Below are 23385 nucleotides of genomic sequence, written 5' to 3'. Positions count from 1 at the left end.
AGTAGTTGTAGGTTTCATATCGTACCCAAGACCAATCTGTGAGTTCATTTTAACCATTAGAAAAAGAGCTACTGCATAAATTCTGCAATGCGGATTCCCAACACAATACCGCAATAAATGTGAATTCACATTTCAAAGATTTTTCTTGTGCCGCATAGGGGATTCAAATTTACAGCACAAGTGGCAATAGACGTCAGAGTCTTATTTACTCCTGATGCACGTAGTTGTATTATCAGAGCATGCCAGTGGACGTCTGGTAACTATACTTTAGTGAGAAAGTGTTGGGATCAGGAACAACTACATTTATCCACCCCACAACTTCAACATTTGAAGGGGTTGGACAAAGGCTAAATAAAAGGTTGAGAGTTACACTATAAAGAAGGAGAGCAGGAGATAATTAGAGAGACAAGACTGAGGCAAGCTGGGAGTTTGGAGAGGAGGGGTTATAACAACACAATCATATGTAGGCCTAATTGTATAACAATCACATAGAAAATGTAGGAATTGTTGTGTAATTACACAGCAATTATAAATAAATTACATTCAGTAGGACTAAATTATACTGAAGCCATTTATGTAATAGTTCTGGAGGGTAATGATGATGTCATATAGACCCAGACCCCAGTTCAGCACAACAAGCTCTATGAGAACAGACTATTGTTCATCAAGGACAGATGAAGCTTATTTGGTGCTCTTCACTGCATGATCCCATAGTTTCGAAGTTGGAGCTAGGAATAGGAGGAAAACGTAATGTTCCATAACTACCCTCGACATGGTGAATATTATCTCCTGAGTTTGTGCTCCAAAATGAAACACCCAGTCGGGCTAGCAATTTCTCACAATCCAGCATCTGTGAATAAGCATGCACAGTCTGCAATGTTCACGGTGTTAAAATAAATGCCTTACTGGCGCAATGAAACGAATGGAGGACATGCAAAAGCACATCCTCCTCACACGGGCACACTTGGTGAAACAGGTCCCCTGAGGTACAGTAGTAAGAATTGCAGAGAATACTAATCATCTCATTGGGGTGGCAGGTAGCCTAGTGGTTAGAGCGTTGGGCCAGTAACAAAAAGGTGGCTAGATCGAATCCCAGAGCTGACAAGGTAAATATCTGTCGTTCTGCCCCTGAACAAGGCAATTAACCCACTGTTCCTAGGCTGTTATTGTAAATAATAATTTGTTATTAATTGACTTGCCTCGTTAAATAAAAAAATAACAATTGACAGAGATAAAACTTTTTTTTTTAAAACACCTATTGTTTCTACTTGTATCCTTATTTATGTCCCTTGGGATTTATGAAATAAGCAGTTATTTACATAGCAGTGATCGTCAGATCTTCATCATATGTAAAGAGCACATGATTTGTATTGTCATTTCTCTAGAGGGACGTTGAGCACACAGTACTGCAGTGATGTGTGTACAGTACAGTACAAGTACAGCCACCCCTCAAGCCCACCCATGCAAGGCAGTGTGTTTGAGTCATAGGCTGGCTGGCCACACACAGGGAGGTCTGTGTGGAGTTTGATTTCCAGGGCTGGTCTATAGGACACAGGAAGGTCTGTTTGGAGTTTGATTTCCAGGGCTGGTCTGTCAGACAAGGTCAGGAAGTTTGATTTCAGGGCTGGTCTGTGGGAAGTTTGATTTCAGGGCTGGTCTGTCAGACACAGGAAGGTCTGTGTGGAGTTTGATTTCAGGGCTGGTCTGTCAGACACAGGAAGGTCTGTGTGGAGTTTGATTTCTCTGTCAGACACAGGAAGGTCTGTGTGGAGTTTGATTTCCAGGGCTGGTCTGTCAGACACAGGAAGGTCTGTGTGGAGTTTGATTTCCAGGGCTGGTCTGTCAGACACAGGAAGGTCTGTGTGGAGTTTGATTTCCAGGGCTGGTCTGTCAGACACAGGAAGGTCTGTGTGGAGTTTGATTTCCAGGGCTGGTCTGTCAGACACAGGAAGGTCTGTGTGGAGTTTGATTTCCAGGGCTGGTCTGTCAGACACAGGAAGGTCTGTCAGACACAGGAAGGTCTGTGTGGAGTTTGATTTCCAGGGCTGGTCTGTCAGACACAGGAAGGTCTGTGTGGAGTTTGATTTCCAGGGCTGGTCTGTCAGACACAGGAAGGTCTGTTTGGAGTTTGATTTCCAGGGCTGGTCTGTCAGACACAGGAAGGTCTGTGTGGAGTTTGATTTCCAGGGCTGGTCTGTCAGACACAGGAAGGTCTGTTTGGAGTTTGATTTCCAGGGCTGGTCTGTCAGACACAGACACAGGAAGGTCTGTGTGGAGTTTGATTTCCAGAGACACAGGAAGGTCTTCAGCAGGGCTGGTCTGTCAGACACAGGAAGGTCTGTGTGGAGTTTGATTTCCAGGGCTGGTCTGTCAGACACAGGAAGGTCTGTGTGGAGTTTGATTTCCAGGGCTGGTCTATCAGACACAGGAAGGTCTGTGTGGAGTTTGATTTCCAGGGCTGGTCTGTCAGACACAGGAAGGTCTGTGTGGAGTTTGATTTCCAGGGCTGGTCTGTCAGACACAGGAAGGTCTGTGTGGAGTTTGATTTCCAGGGCTGGTCTATCAGACACAGCTCAGCACCACTGATTGAGCAGTCTCTCATTATGAGAACAAACAACAAGCCAGTCTGGATCTCTATCTAAAGAGGAGGATGAATTTCTGCTTTACTGGTGAATCCAGAGTGATTATTATCCCAAATATAGGATCATAATGTGCAGCATCTGTAAACCACCCCCCAAAACACACACACACACACACACACACACACACACACACACACACACACACACACACACACACACACACACACACACACACCTTCTGTATTACAGAACTGTGCTGACCCACTGTGTAAAATAATTGATATAGAAAGTGCATGCTTCAACAAGATCTGCTGGGGGACTGACAGATTGATTATTGAAGTAACTTAGATTTAGCGTTTAAGTGAAAAATCCTCATGTCATGTCGTCACAACACAGTACACCAGACAAACTCCCACACCACCAGAAGTCCACACTATTTGACTGGGCCAAGCAAAGAGAAAGAAAAAGAGAGAAAGCGCGAGAGCGAGGTGAAGAGAGATGAGGGGGCAGGGAGAGAGAGAGGTAAAGGAGGAAAGAGAGGGAGAGTAAACTCAGAGAAAACTATCAGTGAACTGAAGGAAACATACAGGAACTCAAATCCTTCTGTTCACCTGATTTAGAATTCCTCACAATCAAATGTAGACCGCATTATCTTCCAAGAGAATTCTCCTCGATTATAATCACAGCCGTATATATCCCCCCCCCCAAGCAGACACATCGATGGCTCTGAACGAACTTTATTTAACTCTTTGCAAACTGGAAACCATTTATCCGGAGGCTGCATTCATTGTAGCTGGGGATTTTAACAAAGCTAATCTGAAAACAAGACTCCCTAAATTTTACCAGCATATCGATTGCGCAACCAGGGGTGGTAAAACCTTGGATCATTGTTACTCTAACTTCCGCGACGCATATAAGGCCCTGCCCCGCCCCCCTTTCGGAAAAGCTGACCACGACTCCATTTTGCTGATCCCTGCCTACAGGCAGAAACTAAAACAAGAGGCTCCCACGCTGAGGTCTGTCCAACGCTGGTCAGACCAAGCTGACTCCACACTCCAAGACTCCTTCCATCACGTGGACTGGGACATGTTTCGTATTGCGTCAGATGGAAATATTGACGAATACGCTGATTCGGTGTGCGAGTTCATTAGAACGTGCGTCGAAGATGTCGTTCCCATAGCAACGATAAAAACATTCCCTAACCAGAAACCGTGGATTGATGGCAGCATTCGCGTGAAACTGAAAGCGCGAACCACTGCTTTTAATCAGGGCAAGGTGTCTGGTAATATGTCCGAATATAAACAATGCAGCTATTCCCTCCGCAAGGCTATTAAACAAGCTAAGCGTCAGTACAAATCAAATCAAATCAAATTTTATTTGTCACATACACATGGTTAGCAGATGTTAATGCGAGTGTAGCGAAATGCTTGTGCTTCTAGTTCCGACAATGCAGTGATAACCAACAAGTAATCTAACTAACAATTCTAAAACTACTGTCTTATACACAGTGTAAGGGGATAAAGAATATGTACATAAGGATATATGAGTGAGTGATGGTACAGAGCAGCATACAGTAGATGGTATCGAGTACAGTATATACATATGAGATGAGTATGTAGACAAAGTAAACAAAGTGGCATAGTTAAAGTGGCTAGTGATACATGTATTACATAAGGATGCAGTCGATGATGTAGAGTACAGTATATACGTATGCATATGAGATGAATAATGTAGGGTAAGTAACATTATATAAGGTAGCATTGTTTAAAGTGGCTAGTGATATATTTACATCATTTCCCATCAATTCCCATTATTAAAGTGGCTGGAGTTGGGTCAGTGTCAATGACAGTGTGTTGGCAGCAGCCACTCAATGGTGGCTGTTTAACAGTCTGATAGCCTTGAGATAGAAGCTGTTTTTCAGTCTCTCAGTCCCAGCTTTGATGCACCGAGACAAAGTGGAATCTCAATTCAATGGCTCAGACACAAGAGGCATGTGGCAGGGTCTACAGTCAATCACGGACTACAAGAAGAAACCCAGCCCAGTCACGGACCAGGATGTCTTGCTCCCAGGCAGACTAAATAACTTTTTTGCCCGCTTTGAGGACAATACAGTGCCACTGACACGGCCTGCAACGAAAACATGCGGTCTCTCCTTCACTGCAGCCGAGGTGAGTAAGACATTTAAACGTGTTAACCCTCGCAAGGCTGCAGGCCCAGACGGCATCCCCAGCCGCGCCCTCAGAGCATGCGCAGACCAGCTGGCCGGTGTGTTTACGGACATATTCAATCAATCCCTATACCAGTCTGCTGTTCCCACATGCTTCAAGAGGGCCACCATTGTTCCTGTTCCCAAGAAAGCTAAGGTAACTGAGCTAAACGACTACCGCCCGTAGCACTCACTTCCGTCATCATGAAGTGCTTTGAGAGACTAGTCAAGGACCATATCACCTCCACCCTACCTGACACCTAGATCCACTCCAATTTGCTTACCGCCCAAATAGGTCCACAGACGATGCAATCTCAACCACACTGCACACTGCCCTAACCCACCTGGACAAGAGGAATACCTATGTGAGAATGCTGTTCATCGACTACAGCTCGGCATTCAACACCATAGTACCCTCCAAGCTCGTCATCAAGCTCGAGACCCTGGGTCTCGACCCCGCCCTGTGCAACTGGGTACTGGACTTCCTGACGGGCCGCCCCCAGGTGGTGAGGGTAGGCAACAACATCTCCTCCCCGCTGATCCTCAACTCGGGGGCCCCACAAGGGTGCGTTCTGAGCCCTCTCCTGTACTCCCTGTTCACCCACGACTGCGTGGCCATGCACGCCTCCAACTCAATCATCAAGTTTGCGGACGACACAACAGTGGTAGGCTTGATTACCAACAACGACGAGACGGCCTACAGGGAGGAGGTGAGGGCCCTCGGAGTGTGGTGTCAGGAAAATAACCTCACACTCAACGTCAACAAAACTAAGGAGATGATTGTGGACTTCAGGAAACAGCAGAGGAACACCCCCTATCCACATCGATGGATCAGTAGTGGAGAGGGTAGCAAGTTTTAAGTTCCTCGGCATACACATCACAGACAAACTGAATTGGTCCACTCACACAGACAGCATCGTGAAGAAGGCGCAGCAGCGCCTCTTCAACCTCAGGAGGCTGAAGAAATTCGGCTTGTCACCAAAAGCACTCACAAACTTCTACAGATGCACAATCGAGAGCATCCTGGCGGGCTGTATCACCGCCTGGTACGGCAACTGCTCCGCCCTCAACCGTAAGGCTCTCCAGAGGGTAGTGAGGTCTGCACAACGCATCACCGGGGGCAAACTACCTGCCCTCCAGGACACCTACACCACCCGATGTTACAGGAAGGCCATAAAGATCATCAAGGACATCAACCACCCGAGCCACTGCCTGTTCACCCCGCTATCATCCAGAAGGCGAGGTCAGTACAGGTGCATCAAAGCTGGGACCGAGAGACTGAAAAACAGCTTCTATCTCAAGGCCATCAGACTGTTAAACAGCCACCACTAACATTGAGTGGCTGCTGCCAACACACTGTCATTGACACTGACCCAACTCCAGCCACTTTAATAATGGGAATTGATGGGAAATGATGTAAATATATCACTAGCCACTTTAAACAATGCTACCTTATATAATGTTACTTACCCTACATTATTCATCTCATATGCATATGTATATACTGTACTCTAGATCATCGACTGCATTCTTATGTCACTAGCCACTTTAACTATGCCACTTTGTTTACTTTGTCTACATACTCATCTCATATGTATATACTGTACTCGATACCATCTACTGTATGCTGCTCTGTACCATCACTCATTCATATATCCTTATGTACATATTCCTTATCCCCTTACACTGTGTATAAGACAGTAGTTTTGGAATTGTTAGTTAGATTACTTGTTGGTTATCACTGCATTGTCGGAACTAGAAGCACAAGCATTTCGCTACACTCGCATTAACATCTGCTAACCATGTGTATGTGACAAAAATAAAATTTGATTTGATTTGATTTGATTAGGGTTTTCTGAAGTCTTGATTGAACAAATCCAAAATATTTAGTCATCCACATATTCAATTCTACAATTGAACAAACACCATTTCGTCTCAATTCTAGGGGGGGGGGTACTGTCTATGTCATCATCAACAGACTGGCACTGCACTCCTCAGTGACCGATGGCAGAGACTAAACATGGTAATCAGTTCTGAACACACCCAGACATCATTACATGAATGGACAGAACAAAGGAAAGACAATAACCCCCATAATACAGGGCATCTGATAAACGAAAGGGGTGTACTTTATGAAGAAGAGCGGTTAGAGACACAGCCTCTGTGAGCCCTTGTTTCCTCATACCCTCTGTGTCTCCTCCTCTCAGACCAGCCATCTCAGTCTATACCTACACCTCCAGCCCACACAGCCTTATCCACACACACACACACACACACCCCACTGCCCCAGTATTTGTGCAAAGACAAAGTCAATATCACCGCTGTGCTAACCTAAAGGCCCTGTCAAGTTTAAGAGAGCAATGGCGGGTCTAAAAAAACACCTCACTTGAAGAAACATACTCACAGTGACAGAACAATTCCAGGGGCTGTTGGGTGGGATCAACACGGTGGGGCACAAAATACCTGCAGGCTCATCTTGGCTGTCTGTTGGTTCTTTATATCTCACACACAGCCACACCTTTGGATAGACTAGAGCAGTGGAGCTAAATCTCTACAAACTCCATCTAGCTGAAGTAATTCAAACAAACCTCTTAGTGGAACAAGCTGTTCAATGCTTTTTTTTCTCTCTTTCCATTACTGGCCATCCACTCTTATTTTCTTGCTATGAATGAAACTAGCTAAAACGCATCTGTGGTTGGGTAGGTTGAATGAGAACTTAAAAGATATTTGGTGTTAGTTAAACTTGCCCATTACATCCCAAACGGGGCAGAACACACCTGGTTGGTCAATGTCAGTGGTTGTATGGAAGGAAGAGGGGCTTAGAGTACCTGAAATATCCGTCCCTCTGTCCTGGTCCAAGGACTCCTCTGTCACCGGTGTCTTGGCCGCTGTCTGTGTGACGAGCTCGGGCACAACGAAGCCAGTGTGGTGGAAGCCGCTCTGGGAGGACAGCGGAGCAATGTAGTGCGTTAGGTCCCCTGTATTGATCTCAATGAATGGCCAGGCATGGAGTTGCCTCTCCTGTGGGTGAGAGAGAGCGAGACAGAGAAAGAGAGTTCAAACTGCATGTTTGATTCCCATTGGCAAGAGGCAGTCTATTTTGTCAGATCTGCCCTCCAATCCTGAGCTTTTCTAAGGCTCAGCCGTTCTGTATCCAAAAAGCACTTATCTCAACAATGTAGGGTGAGTTATTCTAAAGAAAGACTACGTCCTTCTCTAAAGACAGCTGCTGTTGACCAGAAAGACTTGTCAGCTTGACCATGTACCACATCACTAAGCCCTGCACTTCTCCCATAACAATAAACAGAGCTGTGAACCATTAAACTGATTTTAAGCTAATTTCTCTCCTCTCCCACTCTAGAGTGCAACACAAAACAGTCCTTAAAGAGACTCTTTCCAGAGGTATAAGATTGCCCCCTGCTTTAAACCTTTACTTCACTGTCTGCTCATTAATGTTTAAAGCTAGGCAGTTTGCTTATCCAGCACACCCTGATTGGAACAAGGCTGTGTGAGAGATGAGCGCACATGCACGCACACACACAAACACTACATTTAATGAGCCAATCTCTTTTGTCTGGAACAAAGACATCAGCCATTCTTTTTTTAAATTAAAGGACTAATAAAACAAAAAAACAAGTTTCACAGCATCAATATGCTGTATAACCTCATTCACTGTGGTGAGGTAGTCAACATGAGGATTGATATATACCGATATTTCACAAGCACTATGATCCATACTGTATAGCAGCACATATTGACCTTTGATGGAGGATAAGTCTCAGCAAATGGAATCATCCTTAGAGCAGGGGCAAATTGCTGCCTTAGAGGGACAACCTCTAGACACATGTAGAAGAACTTTACCCTTCCAAAGAAAGCAGCACATTAGGTTTCTCAAGCCAACCTGTTTTGTTGTCTTTGAATTCCAAAAACCCAATGATCACCATGTTTCTGCAGGTTTAAAATGAGAGCCGCTTCTCACATTCCCACTACTTCTACATCGGGGCTCAACTATACTGTTATGTGAAAGAGTCCATTCCAATGAGAAGCTATGCGTGTTATGCAGATGGCCAGAAGGCATCAGACAAGAAGAGAAGATCAGAGAGGAGCGACATGATGAAACCCTCCCAGTGTGCTGACATAACACTAATATACTGTATACAGTATGTATGGTGCGTGAATAGGAATTCATGGCATGTGCGATATGTTCCTCCACATGCGAGGCATTAACATTCCATTTATATAGAGCCATATGTCTACATAGTCACTTTCCTGGGGTGGAGGGAGGCAGATGTGTGATGAAAGAGGGGAGTTTATACATTTAATTCCAAAACGCTATATATCAATTTTCATACGTATTAATACATTCGCTTTTTTTGTTTAAAGAACTTTAAAACAGATTGGTGTGTTTTTTAAGTATGTAATTATGGCATGGGGTTGTTTATCGACAGACATGTATTTGTTTGAAACCTACCACTAGATGGTTTCATTTCAGAGATAAACAATCACATTTCAATTTATATCCACCTCACTCCTTTTGTGACTACGGGGCAGTATTTTCATTTTTGGAAAAAAAACGTTCCCGTAGTAAATGGGATATTTTGTCAGGACAAGATGCTAGAATATGCATATAATTGACAGCTTAGGACAGAAAACACTCTAAAGTTTCCAAAACTGTAAAAATATTGTCTGTGAGTATAACAGAATTGATGTTGCAGGCGAAAGCCTGAGAAAAATCCAATCCGGAAGTGACTCATCTTTTGAAAGCGCTGTGTTCCAATGGGTCCATATTGAGCAGTGAATGGGCTATCAACCAGATTACTCTTTCTCCGTATTCCCGAAGGTGTCTACATCATTGTGACGTAGTTTTACGCATTTATGTTGAAGAATAACCGTAGGTGGCTACATTGCGCAAGTGGTCACCTGATGCTCCCAGAGAGATTCTCGCGTAAAATACAGAGGTAGCCATTACTCCAATCGGTCCTACTGAAAAACTAATTGTCCCAATGGATATATTATCGAATAGATATTAAGGATTGATTATAAACAACGTTTGCCATGATTCTGTCGATATTATGGAGCTAATTTGGAATATTTTTCGCCGTTTTCGTGACTGCAATTTCTGGGCGATTTCTCAGCCAAACGTGAAGAACAAACGGAGCTAGTGCGCCTACAAAAATAATATTTTTGGAAAAAATAAAGATTTGCTATCTAACTGGGAGTCTCGTGAGTGAAAACATCCGAAGCTCAAAGGTAAACAATTTAATTTGATTGCTTTTCTGATTTCCGTGACCAAGTTACCTGCAGCTAGCTGGACAAAATGCTATGCTAGGCTATCGATAAACTTACACAAATGCTTCTCTAGCTTTGGCTGTAAAGCATATTTTGAAAATCTGAGATGACAAGGCTAAGCTGTGTCTCAATATATTTCACTTGTGATTTTCATGAATAGGAATATTTTCTAGGAATACTAGAGGTTAAAGAAAAAAGTAGCACTGCAAGGTTTTACACAGTCAAATGTGACAAATAATACAATTTGTAATAAGGAACTGTACAAATGATACATTTATTTTTTATAACAATATTTTAACAAATATATATTCAAGAGATGTAGGCAGTGGGTTGTGGAGGTGTGCTGTCCCTTCACTTTAGGAGACAAGAGGGAGAGAGAGGGGTGAAGGAGAGGGCTGGTGATACATTTTTGTTATTGGGCGAGAGTGGCAGTGTGAACGAGAGGATTGATTGGTTTAAATTAGGGATGCATGATATTTCGGTGAACATATTGGAATCGGCCGATATTAGCTAAAAATGGCAACATCGGTATCGACCGATGTCTATTTTAACGCCGATGTGCAAAACTGATGTCAAAGCTGACGTGCATACCTATATAACGTAGGTATATGGCGTAATGACGCCACGTAAAATGTTGCCTTACACGTGCAACACAGCATTCATAACCTAGCCCACAATGTCTGCTGTGTGGATCGAGCAGTCAACAAATCGAATTTCATTTGAAAGAACATTTCAGCGAGACAACTCCAAGACGAAATCCGTTAAAGCCAAGATAATGGAATTCATTGCCCTTGACAATCAACTGTTCTCTGTCGTGGGTGATGTTGGCTTTCGCCGACTGGTTAAGCACCGGTAGACACTAGCAAGTGCGCTATTTTTCAGATGTTGACCTACCAGAGTTACACAGTAGTAGCATCACTGCTATTAGCTTCAAGATATACATACTATGGAATGCCGTTTGGGCCTTTGCGTGTCAAAAAAGATACAGTAGCACTGTCAAAGATGTACAAAAAAGTCTGCAAACAAGCAAACACCGGCCACGAACGATGTGTTTACAATACCGCGTTGGTAATAAAGCCTCATTTGTTCAACCACAACTTCTGGGGTAGCTAGCTTTAGCTTGGTACCTAGCTAGCACCAATACAACCAGCCTGAAAACAATGACCAGTAGAAACTGCAGTCATTTTCATTATTCCTAGCAATAATTTAGGAATCCTTGCGAGTAAGTATATTATCTAGGTTGCCACTTGTTGTTCGCCTATTGAAATTGAACTTCAGTTCCAGAAAATAACTAGCTAGCCAGCTACTTAACTCTGTTGCCCAAAGATAACATTATAACCAGCCAGCTAGCTTAATCTGGCTAGTAAGGCTCGACTGGCATACTTTTATTAAAGTCCACTATTGTGGCTAATCCTTATTGTGGCTAGCTTCACCACCATTAATCAAATAAAAACTGTCTTATAAATTAGGGTAATTTTAGATGATGACACCTAGCTATATAGTTAGCTAGCTAGCTACTGAAACAGATGTCCTTTTGCTATGTTTTTGGGGAAGAACATTGTTTGCATCCATGAGCTAACAAGCTTTAAAAAAAAATGTCCAGCACTGTGGGTGCGCAAGACAACTTTACCAGCATCAATGAATCATTGTAACATAAAATACAAGTGAGTGTAATTCATGTGTAATAACTACATAAAAAATGAATGAATGCGTTAAATTATTATGTGACGTGCAGTCATATTCAGGTCCTGATTGGTCAACAAGCTTATTTGACACAAATAGGGTTATCTACTGGTCATTGTTTTCTTTTTTGACAAGCAAAGACCCAAACAGCGCTCCATAGAAATCCTGGTTGAGAATTAAACGACTGAACAAATGAACAACGAAACAGCACAGTAATAAGTGAGTGAAAGAAATAGGTTTTGATTATGTTTTACTGGTAATGGGGACATACGTAAATTCCACCAAAATAACTCTTTGGTCATTGTGGTGTGTGTGTAACCTTTATTTAACTAGGCAAGTCAGTTAATAACAAATTATTATTTACAATGACGGCCTACCCCAGACGACGCTGGGCCAATTGTGCGCCGCCCTATGGGACTCCCAAACACAGCGGGATGTGATACAGCCTGGATTCGAATCAGGGACTGTAGTGACGCCTCTTGCACGGAGATGCCGTGCCTTAGACAGCTGCGTCCGTGTGTGTGTTAACTGTTTAACTGTACTAGAATGATTAAAAGGCCGCAAAATGTTTTAATATCGGTTATCGGTATATATTTTTTTGTTGGCAAGGAAAATATCGGATATCAGTATCGGCCAAGAATGTCATATCGGTGCATCACTAGTTTTAATCTTATCCTGGGTAAAGTACGTATGTAGCTAGCTAGTTCTGCTCCTCCGTGGTATGAATCACCTGCTACACATAAACCCCCCCAGCCCCCAGGGCTACTGCCATATGCAAACTTTTATTGCGTGGGTCGGGTGAGGACATAAGGAGAAATGAGGGGCATTTCTCTTCAAACTTCAGCAACACTCCTGTAGTATATGATAGATACTGTGGCATCACTGTGACAGGCAGAGGGAAGTGTTTACTAAGATTGATTTGACAGATAAAATAACATACTAGATAATACATATTAGCTGCATTAGTGGTCTCTGATATCTCTAATAGCATTGCTCTGATAGAACAATCAAGAAGATTTCTTTCCCCAGGATGACATTAGAACATTTTGCAGCCTTTTAATCATTCTAGTACAGTTAAACAGTTAACACACACACGGACGCAGCTGTACAGCTCAACAGCTCATTGAAACCCAAACAAAGCCAGTCACTGAAACACACACCGGAGAAGCCAGTCACTGAAACACAGCAGAGAAGCCAGTCACTGAAACACACACCGGAGAAGCCAGTCACTGAAACACAGCAGAGAAGCCAGTCACTGTAAAATACTTGGGGATACAGTGAATTATGTTGATTACAATCTGATGGCATAATAATTTTTGACTCAATAAGTGATTATTTCCTGTGAATATAACCGGTAGAGAAGAATTTGCCACTATTGCAGGAGGTAATGGTTTGCTGAGACTCTGTTACAAATCGCACTGCCGCTAGCATTATCCCAAGCCCGGTTATTGTCAAGCGGCTATTTAAAGCCTGATATGAATTACAGTCCATCTCACAAAAGTAGAAGTCATTCAAAAATCAAGGTGAATACAAATAAGGATGAATTACATTGGTTTACCAATGGCAGGGACCAACACAGAGCAGAGGTGATTTGTAAAGGCATTTCGCAAATGTCACTACAAATCCTCTCTAAAGACACCAATAGTGTTCAAATTATAGGGCATATTTTCTGGACATATCAGGACTTGCTGTAGTGTCTGTGTGCCGGTGTTGTTGTGACTGATAAAGATGACATGAAAGCTGAGAGACATCTTCTATTGAGAAAGTAATTAACCTCCTAGACCTCCACAGCTTCAGGACACAACAGACGATCACACTACCACACACACGCCTTAATGGATGAACAGCTCCAATGGAATGCATCCATTAGAGAGAGAGACTGTGGATGGAAATGTGGTTTATGCTAGTAAAGTCATACCGTATATAGTTTCTTTATCATGATAGCTGTGATGGAAACAGGAAGTTTCGGTACAATTTTATAAACGGTGACAGATAATATGTTCGTTCGACATAGTGGGATCTGTCGTTCCGCCCTTGAATAAGGCAGTTAACCCACTATTACCCGGTAGGCTGTCATTGTAAATAAGAATTTGTTCTTAACTGACTTGGCTAGTTAAATAAAGGTTAAATAAATAGTGGAGGGTCACATAACTTGTTATTGATGACATTTCTATATTTCTCAGTGTTTTATAATGAGTTGCTTCTTAGTCTATGTACTGAGTATACAAAACAATGACCTTTGTTTCTGCTGCTCCATTCTATAGACTCAAATCTGCTCTTTCCATGACAGGCTGACTAGGTGCATCCAGGTGAAAGCTATGATCCCTTATTGATGTCACCTGTTAAATCCACTTCAAATCAGTGTAGATGAAGGGGAGGAGACAGGTTAATATTAGGAAGGTGTTCCTAATGTTTGGTATACTCAGTGTATATCCATGTGTGCCCTATGCTGCCCCCCATCTCTGATTCTCTGCTGGGCGTACAACATCAAGTGTGCCTAAAAGGCCACATTATGGTTATGAATGTGTTTCTTCCTGTCATTTAGACAATGACTAGCCCAGTTAGCTCTAGTGTATGCTAACTTGCTACCTAGAAACTTCACTAACAGTAAATGCTACTTTATAGCCTTTTAGCAATTCTACATTTTTAAGAGAGAGCTTTTCAATTGGCATTTCCCCCCCTGTTTTCAGTCACAGCTGGGGACGGGATTAGGTGCGAGCAGTGGAGGTGGTGGGCTCATTTTACTGGGGATAACTTTATGTGACCTACAGGGACAAATTAGAATTGTGCAATAGCAGAGCATAAGAGAGTTGCCACATCAATGTTACACTGAGTTGACATGTTCTCAGCTATCCACTTTGTTTGAATGATTATTAAGGGTATAGGGGAGGGTCACAGCTATCCACTTTGTTTGAATGATTATTAAGGGTATAGGGGAGGGTCACAGCTATCCACTTTGTTTGAATGATTATTAAGGGTATAGGGGAGGGTCACAGCTATCCACTTTGTTTGAATGATTATTAAGGGTATAGGGGAGGGTCACAGCTATCCACTTTGTTTGAATGATTATTAAGGGTATAGGGAGGGTCACAGCTATCCACTTTGTTTGAATGATTATTAAGGGTATAGGGGTGGGTCACAGCTATCCACTTTGTTTGAATGATTATTAAGGGTATAGGGGAGGGTCACAGCTATCCACTTTGTTTGAATGATTATTAAGGGTATAGGGAGGGTCACAGCTATCCACTTTGTTTGAATGATTATTAAGGGTATAGGGGAGGGTCACAGCTATCCACTTTGTTTTAATGATTATTAAGGGTATAGGGGAGGGTCACAGCTATCCACTTTGTTTGAATGATTATTAAGGGTATAGGGGAGGGTCACAGCTATCCACTTTGTTTGAATGATTATTAAGGGTATAGGGGAGGGTCACAGCTATCCACTTTGTTTGAATGATTATTAAGGGTATAGGGGAGGGTCACAGCTATCCACTTTGTTTGAATGATTATTAAGGGTATAGGGAGGGTCACAGCTATCCACTTTGTTTGAATGATTATTAAGGGTATAGCGGAGGGTCACAGCTATCCACTTTGTTTGAATGATTATTAAGGGTATAGGGGTGGGTCACAGCTATCCACTTTGTTTTAATGATTATTAAGGGTATAGGGGAGGGTCACTTGTTTTTTTTCTTCTTCAAGAGTTCAGGGAGGGTTTAGGTAAAAATAGATTTTGCTGAAGTAAGGGCCATCCATTTTCATTTCAGAGAGTTCAGATTTTCTCCATGTAACCGTTATTATAAATAACGTTCACCCCCTAACCACTTAATCATTAAGAAAGAGCTTGTGAATAATGGATGGCCAACAGTGGCCATTAGATTTACGGCCCATCGGCGCCCCGCCTGTTCCATTTGTCACCCACACTGATCCTGCCCTCTGCCACACCATAATTACTCCCTGATTTGACAGCCAAACATAAATAAAGTTACCACCCACATGCATTATTAATTAATGATAAATAGATTAGTACATTCTTTGTCTCCTGGTAGCTCATTTTCTCTTCGGACGCAATCAGATATCTCCCTCCCACCGCAGAGGAAATAAAAAAAGAGATAGATTAACTGGCCTGTCATAATCAAAATGGCGCTCCTGGCGTGAACGTTTTTAATTACAATGGGAGGATGTGGGATTTCCTTCCTCCTCCCCCTGCCCTTTTCCCTGCATCGCAATCCTGCATCGCTGTGTTCCTGGTTGGAGGAGATCCATTTCCATGGTCGGCGGCACAGGAGTAAACATGCTTCCAGTTAACCTGCTCAGTCAGGGGCTTCGGGGACAGAGATGGGCTCTGCTCTCATATGGAGAACAGAGTGGACCTATTTGAATCTATACAGCACAGTATAGCTTAGCATAGAACAGCAAAGCACAGGAGAGCTTAGCATAGAACAGCACAGCACAGGACAGCTTAGCATAGAACAGCACAGCACAGGAGAGCTTAGCATAGAACAGCACAGCACAGGAGAGCTTAGCATAGAACAGCACAGCACAGGAGAGCTTAGCATAGAACAGCACAGCACAGGAGAGCTTAGCATAGAACAGCACAGCACGTCTGCCTAACTGTTAACTCCTCTGTGGAGCATTGGCTAAGAATAGCCCTAACCACATGCAAAGAAGAGACTCAAAACCATTAGACAAGGATACATGTTGGTTATCACAATTATACAATACATGTTTATTGGGTTGCTATGTATATTTCTCTGTAAATAGGCAGCCAGTGAACAGCATATTATGATGAGCAGTATGCTAATGTTGGTTACCCTATTTGGCAGTAGTAACAAAGCCTTTATAATTCTTCCAAAATAGTAGACGTGGTTGTGTTACTTTTCTCCCCGTTACATGACCAGCTCCTCAATAATTCAGGAGCTTTATAGGGCATTGATGACAATGTAATGTTTTTCTGGGTTAAAGAGGCATTTAAGCGGCTCCTGTGCTGCACAATAATTGGTCTTATTACTTCAAATTATTTAATCTTGTTTCCTCATGTAAAAAGCATATGGGTCTGGGGTTAGTCTAAAGTGTGGCTTTTTGCAGAGCTAATCTCAGGCTATAGAGCTAAAGACACAGAGCTGATCTCAGGCTATAGAGCTAAAGACACAGAGCTGATCTCAGGCTATAGAGCTAAAGACACAGAGCTGATCTCAGGCTATAGAGCTAAAGACACAGAGCTGATCTCAGGCTATAGAGCTAAAGACACAGAGCTGATCTCAGGCTATAGAGCTAAATACAAAGAGCTGATCTCAGGCTATAGAGCTAAAGACACAGAGCTGATCTCAGGCTATAGAGCTAAAGACACAGAGCTGATCTCAGGCTATAGAGCTAAAGACAGAGCTGATCTCAGGCTATAGCGCTAAAGACACAGAGTTGTGTATAGGAACACAGGCTATTTGAAGATCAAACTAGGCTTTAGCTTCTAGATAGACAAATCTTAACAGGAGGAAAGCTCTCTTCATATCGAGCTGTGAAGTCTGATAAGAAAATATCTACTCTTCCCACACTGTGCTTATCTACCCAGCCATTCCCACTACAATTCACCCATGCGCCTTTCCATTCTTATCTCATCCTATGTATTATAATGAAGGAATGCTTTATAGATTATTTAACCAACATGCTATCGTTGATATACTGTATGTCTCTCTCAAATGTCAATATGCCTTGTATACTGTTGTTCAGGTTAGTTATCATTGTTTTAGTTTACAATGGAGCCCCTAGTTCCACTCTTCATACCCCTGATACCTCCTTTGTCCCACCTCCCACACATGCGGTGACCTCACCCATTACAACCAGCATGTCCAGAGATACAACCTCTCTCATCATCACCCAGTGCCTGGGCTTACCTCCGCTGTACCCGCACCCCACCATACCCCTGTCTGCGCATTATGCCCTGAATATATTCTACCATGCCCAGAAATCTGCTCCTTTCATTCTCTGTCTCCAACGCTCTAGGCGACCAGTTTTGATAGCCTTTAGCCGCACCCTCATACTACTCCTCCTCTGTTCCGCGGGTGATGTGGAGGTAAACCCAGGCCCTGCATGTCCCCAGGCACCCTCATTTGTTGACTTCTGTGATCAAAAAAGCCTTGGTTTCATGCATGTCAACATCAGAAGCCTCCTCCCTAAGTTTGTTTTACTCACTGCTTTAGCACACTCTGCTAACCCTGATGTCCTTGCCGTGTCTGAATCCTGGCTCAGGAAGGCCACCAAAAATTCTGAGATTTCCATACCCAACTATAACATCTTCCGTCAAGATAGAACTGCCAAAGGGGGAGGAGTTGCAGTCTACTGCAGAGATCGCCTGCAAAGTAATGTCATACTTTCCAGGTCCATACCCAAACAGTTCGAACTACTAATCTTGAAAATGACTCTCTCCAGAAATAAGTCTCTCACTGTTGCCGCCTGCTACCGACACCCTCAGCACCCAGCTGTGCCCTGGACACCATTTGTGAATTGATTGCCCCCCATCTAGTTTCAGAGTTTGTTCTGTTAGGTGACCTAAACTGGGATATGCTTAACACCCCGGCAGTCCTACAATCTCACACAAATCATCAAGGAACCCACCAGGTACAACCCTAAATCTGTAAACAAGGGCACCCTCATAGACGTCATCCTGACCAACTGGCCCTCCAAATACACCTCTGCTGTCTTCAACCAGGATCTCAGCGATCACTGCCTCATTGCCTGTATCCGCTACGGAGCCGCAGTCAAACGACCACCCCTCATCACTGTCAAACGCTCCCTAAAACACTTCTGTGAGCAGGCCTTTCTAATCGACCTGGCCCGGGTATCCTGGAAGGACATTGACCTCATCCCGTCATTTGAGGATGCCTGGTCATTCTTTAAAAGTAACTTCCTCACTATTTTAGATAAGCATGCTCCGTTCAAAAAATGCAGAACTAAGAACAGATATAGCCCTTGGTTCACTCCAGACCTGACTGCCCTCGACCAGCACAAAAACATCCTGTGGCAGACTGCAATAGCATCGAATAGTCCCCGCGATATGCAACTGTTCAGGGAAGTCAGGAACCAATACACGCAGTCAGTCAGGAAAGCTAAGGCCAGCTTCTTCAGGCAGAAGTTTGCATCCTGTAGCTCCAACTCCAAAAAGTTCTGGGACACTGACGTCCATGGAGAACAAGAGCACCTCCTCCCAGCTGCCCACTGCACTGAGGCTAGGTAACACGGTCACCACCGATAAATCCATGATTATCGAAAACTTCAACAAGCATTTCTCAACGGCTGGCCATGCCTTCCGCCTGGCTACACCAACCTCGGCCAACAGCTCCGCCCCCCCCGCAGCTACTTGCCCAAGCCTCTCCAGGTTCTCCTTTACCCAAATCCAGATAGCAGATGTTCTGAAAGAGCTGCAAAACCTGGACCCGTACAAATCAGCTGGGCTTGACAATCTGGACCCTCTATTTCTGAAACTATCCGACGCCATTGTCGCAACCCCTATTACCAGCCTGTTCAACCTCTCTTTCATATCGTCTGAGATCCCCAAGGATTGGAAAGCTGCATGCAGTCATCCCCCTCTTCAAAGGGGAGACACCCTGGACCCAAACTGTTACAGACCTATATCCATCCTGCCCTGCCTATCTAAGGTCTTCGAAAGCCAAGTCAACAAACAGGTCACTGACCATCTCGAATCCCACCGTACCTTCTCCGCTGTGCAATCTGGTTTCTGAGCCGGTCACGGGTGCACCTCAGCCACGCTCAAGGTACTAAACGATATCATAACCGCCATCGATAAAAGACAGTACTGTGCAGCCGTCTTCATCGACCTTGCCAAGGCTTTCGACTCGGTCAATCACCATATTCTTATCGGCAGACTCAGTAGCCTCGGTTTTTCGGATGACTGCCTTGCCTGGTTCACCAATTACTTTGCAGACAGAGTTCAGTGTGTCAAATCGGAGGGCATGCTGTCCGGTCCTCTGGAAGTCTCTATGGGGGTGCCACAGGGTTCAATCCTCGGGCCGACTCTTTTTTCTGTATATATCAATGATGTTGCTCTTGCTGCGGGCGATTCCCTGATCCACCTCTACGCAGACGACACCATTCTATATACTTCCGGCCCGTCCTTGGACACTGTGCTATCTAACCTCCAAACGAGCTTCAATGCCATACAACACTCCTTCCGTGGCTTCCCAACTGCTCTTAAACGCTAGTAAAACCAAATGCATGCTTTTCAACCGTTCGCTGCCTGCACCCGCACGCCTGACCAGCATCACCACCCTGGATGGTTCCAACCTTGAATATGTGGACATCTATAAGTACCTAGGTGTCTGGCTAGACTGTAAACTCTCCTTCCAGACCCATATCAAACATCTCCAATCGAAAATCAAATCAAGAGTCGGCTTTCTATTCCGCAACAAAGCCTCCTTCACTCACGCCGCCAAACTTACCCTAGTAAAACTGACTATCCTACCGATCCTCGACTTCGGCGATGTCATCTACAAAATTGCTTCCAACACTCTACTCAGCAAACTGGATGCAGTTTATCACAGTGCCATCCGTTTTGTTACTAAAGCACCTTATACCACCCACCACTGCGACTTGTACGCTCTAGTCGGCTGGCCCTCGCTACATATTCGTCGCCAGACCCACTGGCTCCAGGTCATCTACAAGTCCATGCTAGGTAAAGCTCCGCCTTATCTCAGTTCACTGGTCACGATGGCAACACCCATCCGTAGCACGCGCTCCAGCAGGTGTATCTCACTGATCATCCTTAAAGCCAACACCTCATTTGGCCGCCTTTCGTTCCAGTTCTCTGCTGCCTGTGACTGGAACGAACTGCAAAAATCGCTGAAGTTGGAGACTTTTATCTCCCTCACCAACTTCAAACATCTGCTATCTGAGCAGCTAACCGATCGCTGCAGCTGTACATAGTCTATCGACAAATAGCCCACTTATTTTTACCTGTTTTTATTTATTTACTTTTCTGCTCTTTTGCACACCAATATCTCTACCTGTACATGACCATCTGATCATTTATCATTCCAGTGTTAATCTGCAAAATTGTAATTATTCGCCTACCTCATGCCTTTTGCACACAATGTATATAGACTCCCCGTTTTTTCCTACTGTGTTATTGACTTGTTAATTGTTTACTCCATGTGTAACTCTGTGTTGTCTGTTCACACTGCTATGCTTTATCTTGGCCAGGTCGCAGTTGCAAATGAGAACTTGTTCTCAACTAGCCTACCTGGTTAAATAAAGGTGAAATAAAAATAAAATAAATATAGGACTGACATCCACAACAACAGCCATTCAACTGAACCGGAGGCCAGAACTACCTCCCTGACAGAATACGCAGGCTACTGTACAAACCAAAGACTGGTATGCTTAGTGTGAAAACTCCCTAGTCTGGACAATGAGCCTGATCTCGAGGTGCAGTGTATCAGTGATAACTACTAACTACTGATGCACCGATATTACATTTTTGGCCGATACAGATATTTTCCTTGCCTCCAAAAACAACGATACAGATATTAAATTTTTTACCGGCCTTTTAACCAGTCTAATACAGTTAAATAGTTCAAACACATGGACGCAGCGGTCTAAAGCACTGCATCTCAGTGCAAGAGGCATTACTACAGTCCCTGGTTCGAATCCAGGCTGTATCATATCTGGCCATGATTGGGAGTCCCATAGGGCAGCATACAATTGGCCCAGTGTCGTCCGGGCCGTCATTGTAAATAAAAACTTGTTCTTAACTAACTTGCCTAGTTAAATAAAGGTTACACACAAGAGTTATTTTTTTGGCATTTACGTATGTCCCCATTACCAGTAAAACATAATCAAAACCTATTTCTTTCACTTACTTGCTGTGCTATTTCGTTGTTCATTGTTCAGCCATTTCATTCTCAACCAGGATTTCTACAGAATGCTGTTTGGGTCCTTGCTTGTCAAAAAAGATACACGTCAAATAACACTATTTGACGTGTCAAATAAGCCTGGTGGCCAATCAGGACCTGAATATGACCGCATGTCACATAATAATTTAACGCGTTCATACATAATTTATGTAGTTATTACACTATGACTCATATTTTATATGTCACAATGATTCATTGACACGTATGCTATGATGCCTGTAAATGTGTCTCGCGCACCTACGGTGCTGTTCATAAAAAAAGCTAGCTAGTTCATGGATGCAAACAATGTTCTTCTCCAAAAACACAGCAAAAGGACATCTGTTTCAGTAGCTAGCTAACTATATAGCTGGGTGTCATCATCTAAAATAATAAGTTCTTATTTGATTAATGGTGGTCGGAGCCATCTATGTGAAGCTAGCCACAATAAGGATTAGCCACAATAGTGGACTTTGTGGTTAGTTTTAAAAATAAAAGTATGTCATCATTTTAATATTAGTATTGATTTGCATCACTGTCAATGACATCTTTTATTTTGAAGGCAAACCACAAATTCCACTATTGTGCCTAATCCTTATTGTTGCTAGCTTTACAACACATAACCCGATCCAGTCGAGTCGCACTAGCCAAGTGGCAACCTAGCAAATACTTACTCATAAGGATTCCTAAATCATTGCTAAGAATAATGAAAATTACTGCAGTTTCTACTTGTCATTGTTCTCAGGCTGGTTGTATTGGTGCTAGCTAGGTACCAAGCTAAAGCTAGCTACCCCAGAAGTTGCGGTTGAACAAATGAGGCTTTATTACCAACGTGGTATTGTAAACACATCGTTCGTGGCCGGTGTTTGCTTGTTTGCAGACTTTTTTGTACATCTTTGACAGTGCTACTGTATCTTTTTTGACACTCAAAGACCAAAACGGCGTTCCATAGTATGTATATCGTGAAGCTAATAGCAATGACGCTATTACTGTGTAACTCCGGTAGGGCAACATCTGAAAAATAGCGCACTTGGTAGTGTGTACCAGTGCTCGACCAGTCGGCGAATGCCAACATCACCCACGACAGAGAACGGTTGATTGTCAAGGGCAATGAATTCCATTATCGTGGCTTTAATGGATTTCTCCTTTGAGTTGTCTCCCTGAAATTGACTTACTCTTTAAAATGACTGCTCGACTTGTTGATTGCTCAATCCACACAGCAGACATTGTGGGCTAGGTTAGGAATGCTGTACTGCACTTGTAGTGCAAAATTTTAAATGCCGTCATTACGTCATGTACCTACGTTATATAGGTATGCACGGTTGTGGCGAAATCTGCATGGAGCCTTCACCGTGCGCTGTCACTTTAAGAGCGCATGAGCAGTAAGGAAGGAGGAAATAAAGAGAGCTCATTCAGCTCTTTGGGGAGGAGCTCTTGGGTGGCGCGACAGTTTGATTGTGTGGGCTGTGCTGCAGAAGTTTTGTTTGTTTTCAGCGTGTGTAGTTTATAAAGTATTTAACTCAATCATCGGTGTAATCGCTCTAGGTCGTTGTTGTTTTCGTTTGGGATCGCGCCCGTTATGGATCGCATGGATTAGTAGCAACATTGTTGCGAAGCTTTAACATACAAACCAACAAACCATCGGACAGTACACCAGCACACATGAAGACCACAGCTAAGATCTCTCTTGTTCTCATTCTATCATCCCAGTGCTTTACCCTGCAACA

The 23385-nt window shown here is 43.5% G+C and overlaps 1 protein-coding gene across 1 annotated transcript in view; it reads right to left on the bottom strand.

Annotated features, from left to right (window-relative positions):
• Positions 1-23385, bottom strand: part of LOC115140135 (testis-expressed protein 264 homolog) — a 130677-nt gene that overhangs the window by 7457 nt on the left and 99835 nt on the right. The window contains exon 3 of the mRNA XM_029678269.2: positions 7617-7809. Coding sequence (XP_029534129.2) covers positions 7617-7809 — 193 coding nt within the window. The remainder of the gene's footprint in view (positions 1-7616; positions 7810-23385) is intronic.

Source organism: Oncorhynchus nerka, linkage group LG2 (genome assembly GCF_034236695.1).
Source record: "Oncorhynchus nerka isolate Pitt River linkage group LG2, Oner_Uvic_2.0, whole genome shotgun sequence".
NCBI lineage: Eukaryota > Metazoa > Chordata > Actinopteri > Salmoniformes > Salmonidae > Oncorhynchus > Oncorhynchus nerka.
This window is presented reverse-complemented; position numbering and strand designations above follow the sequence as displayed.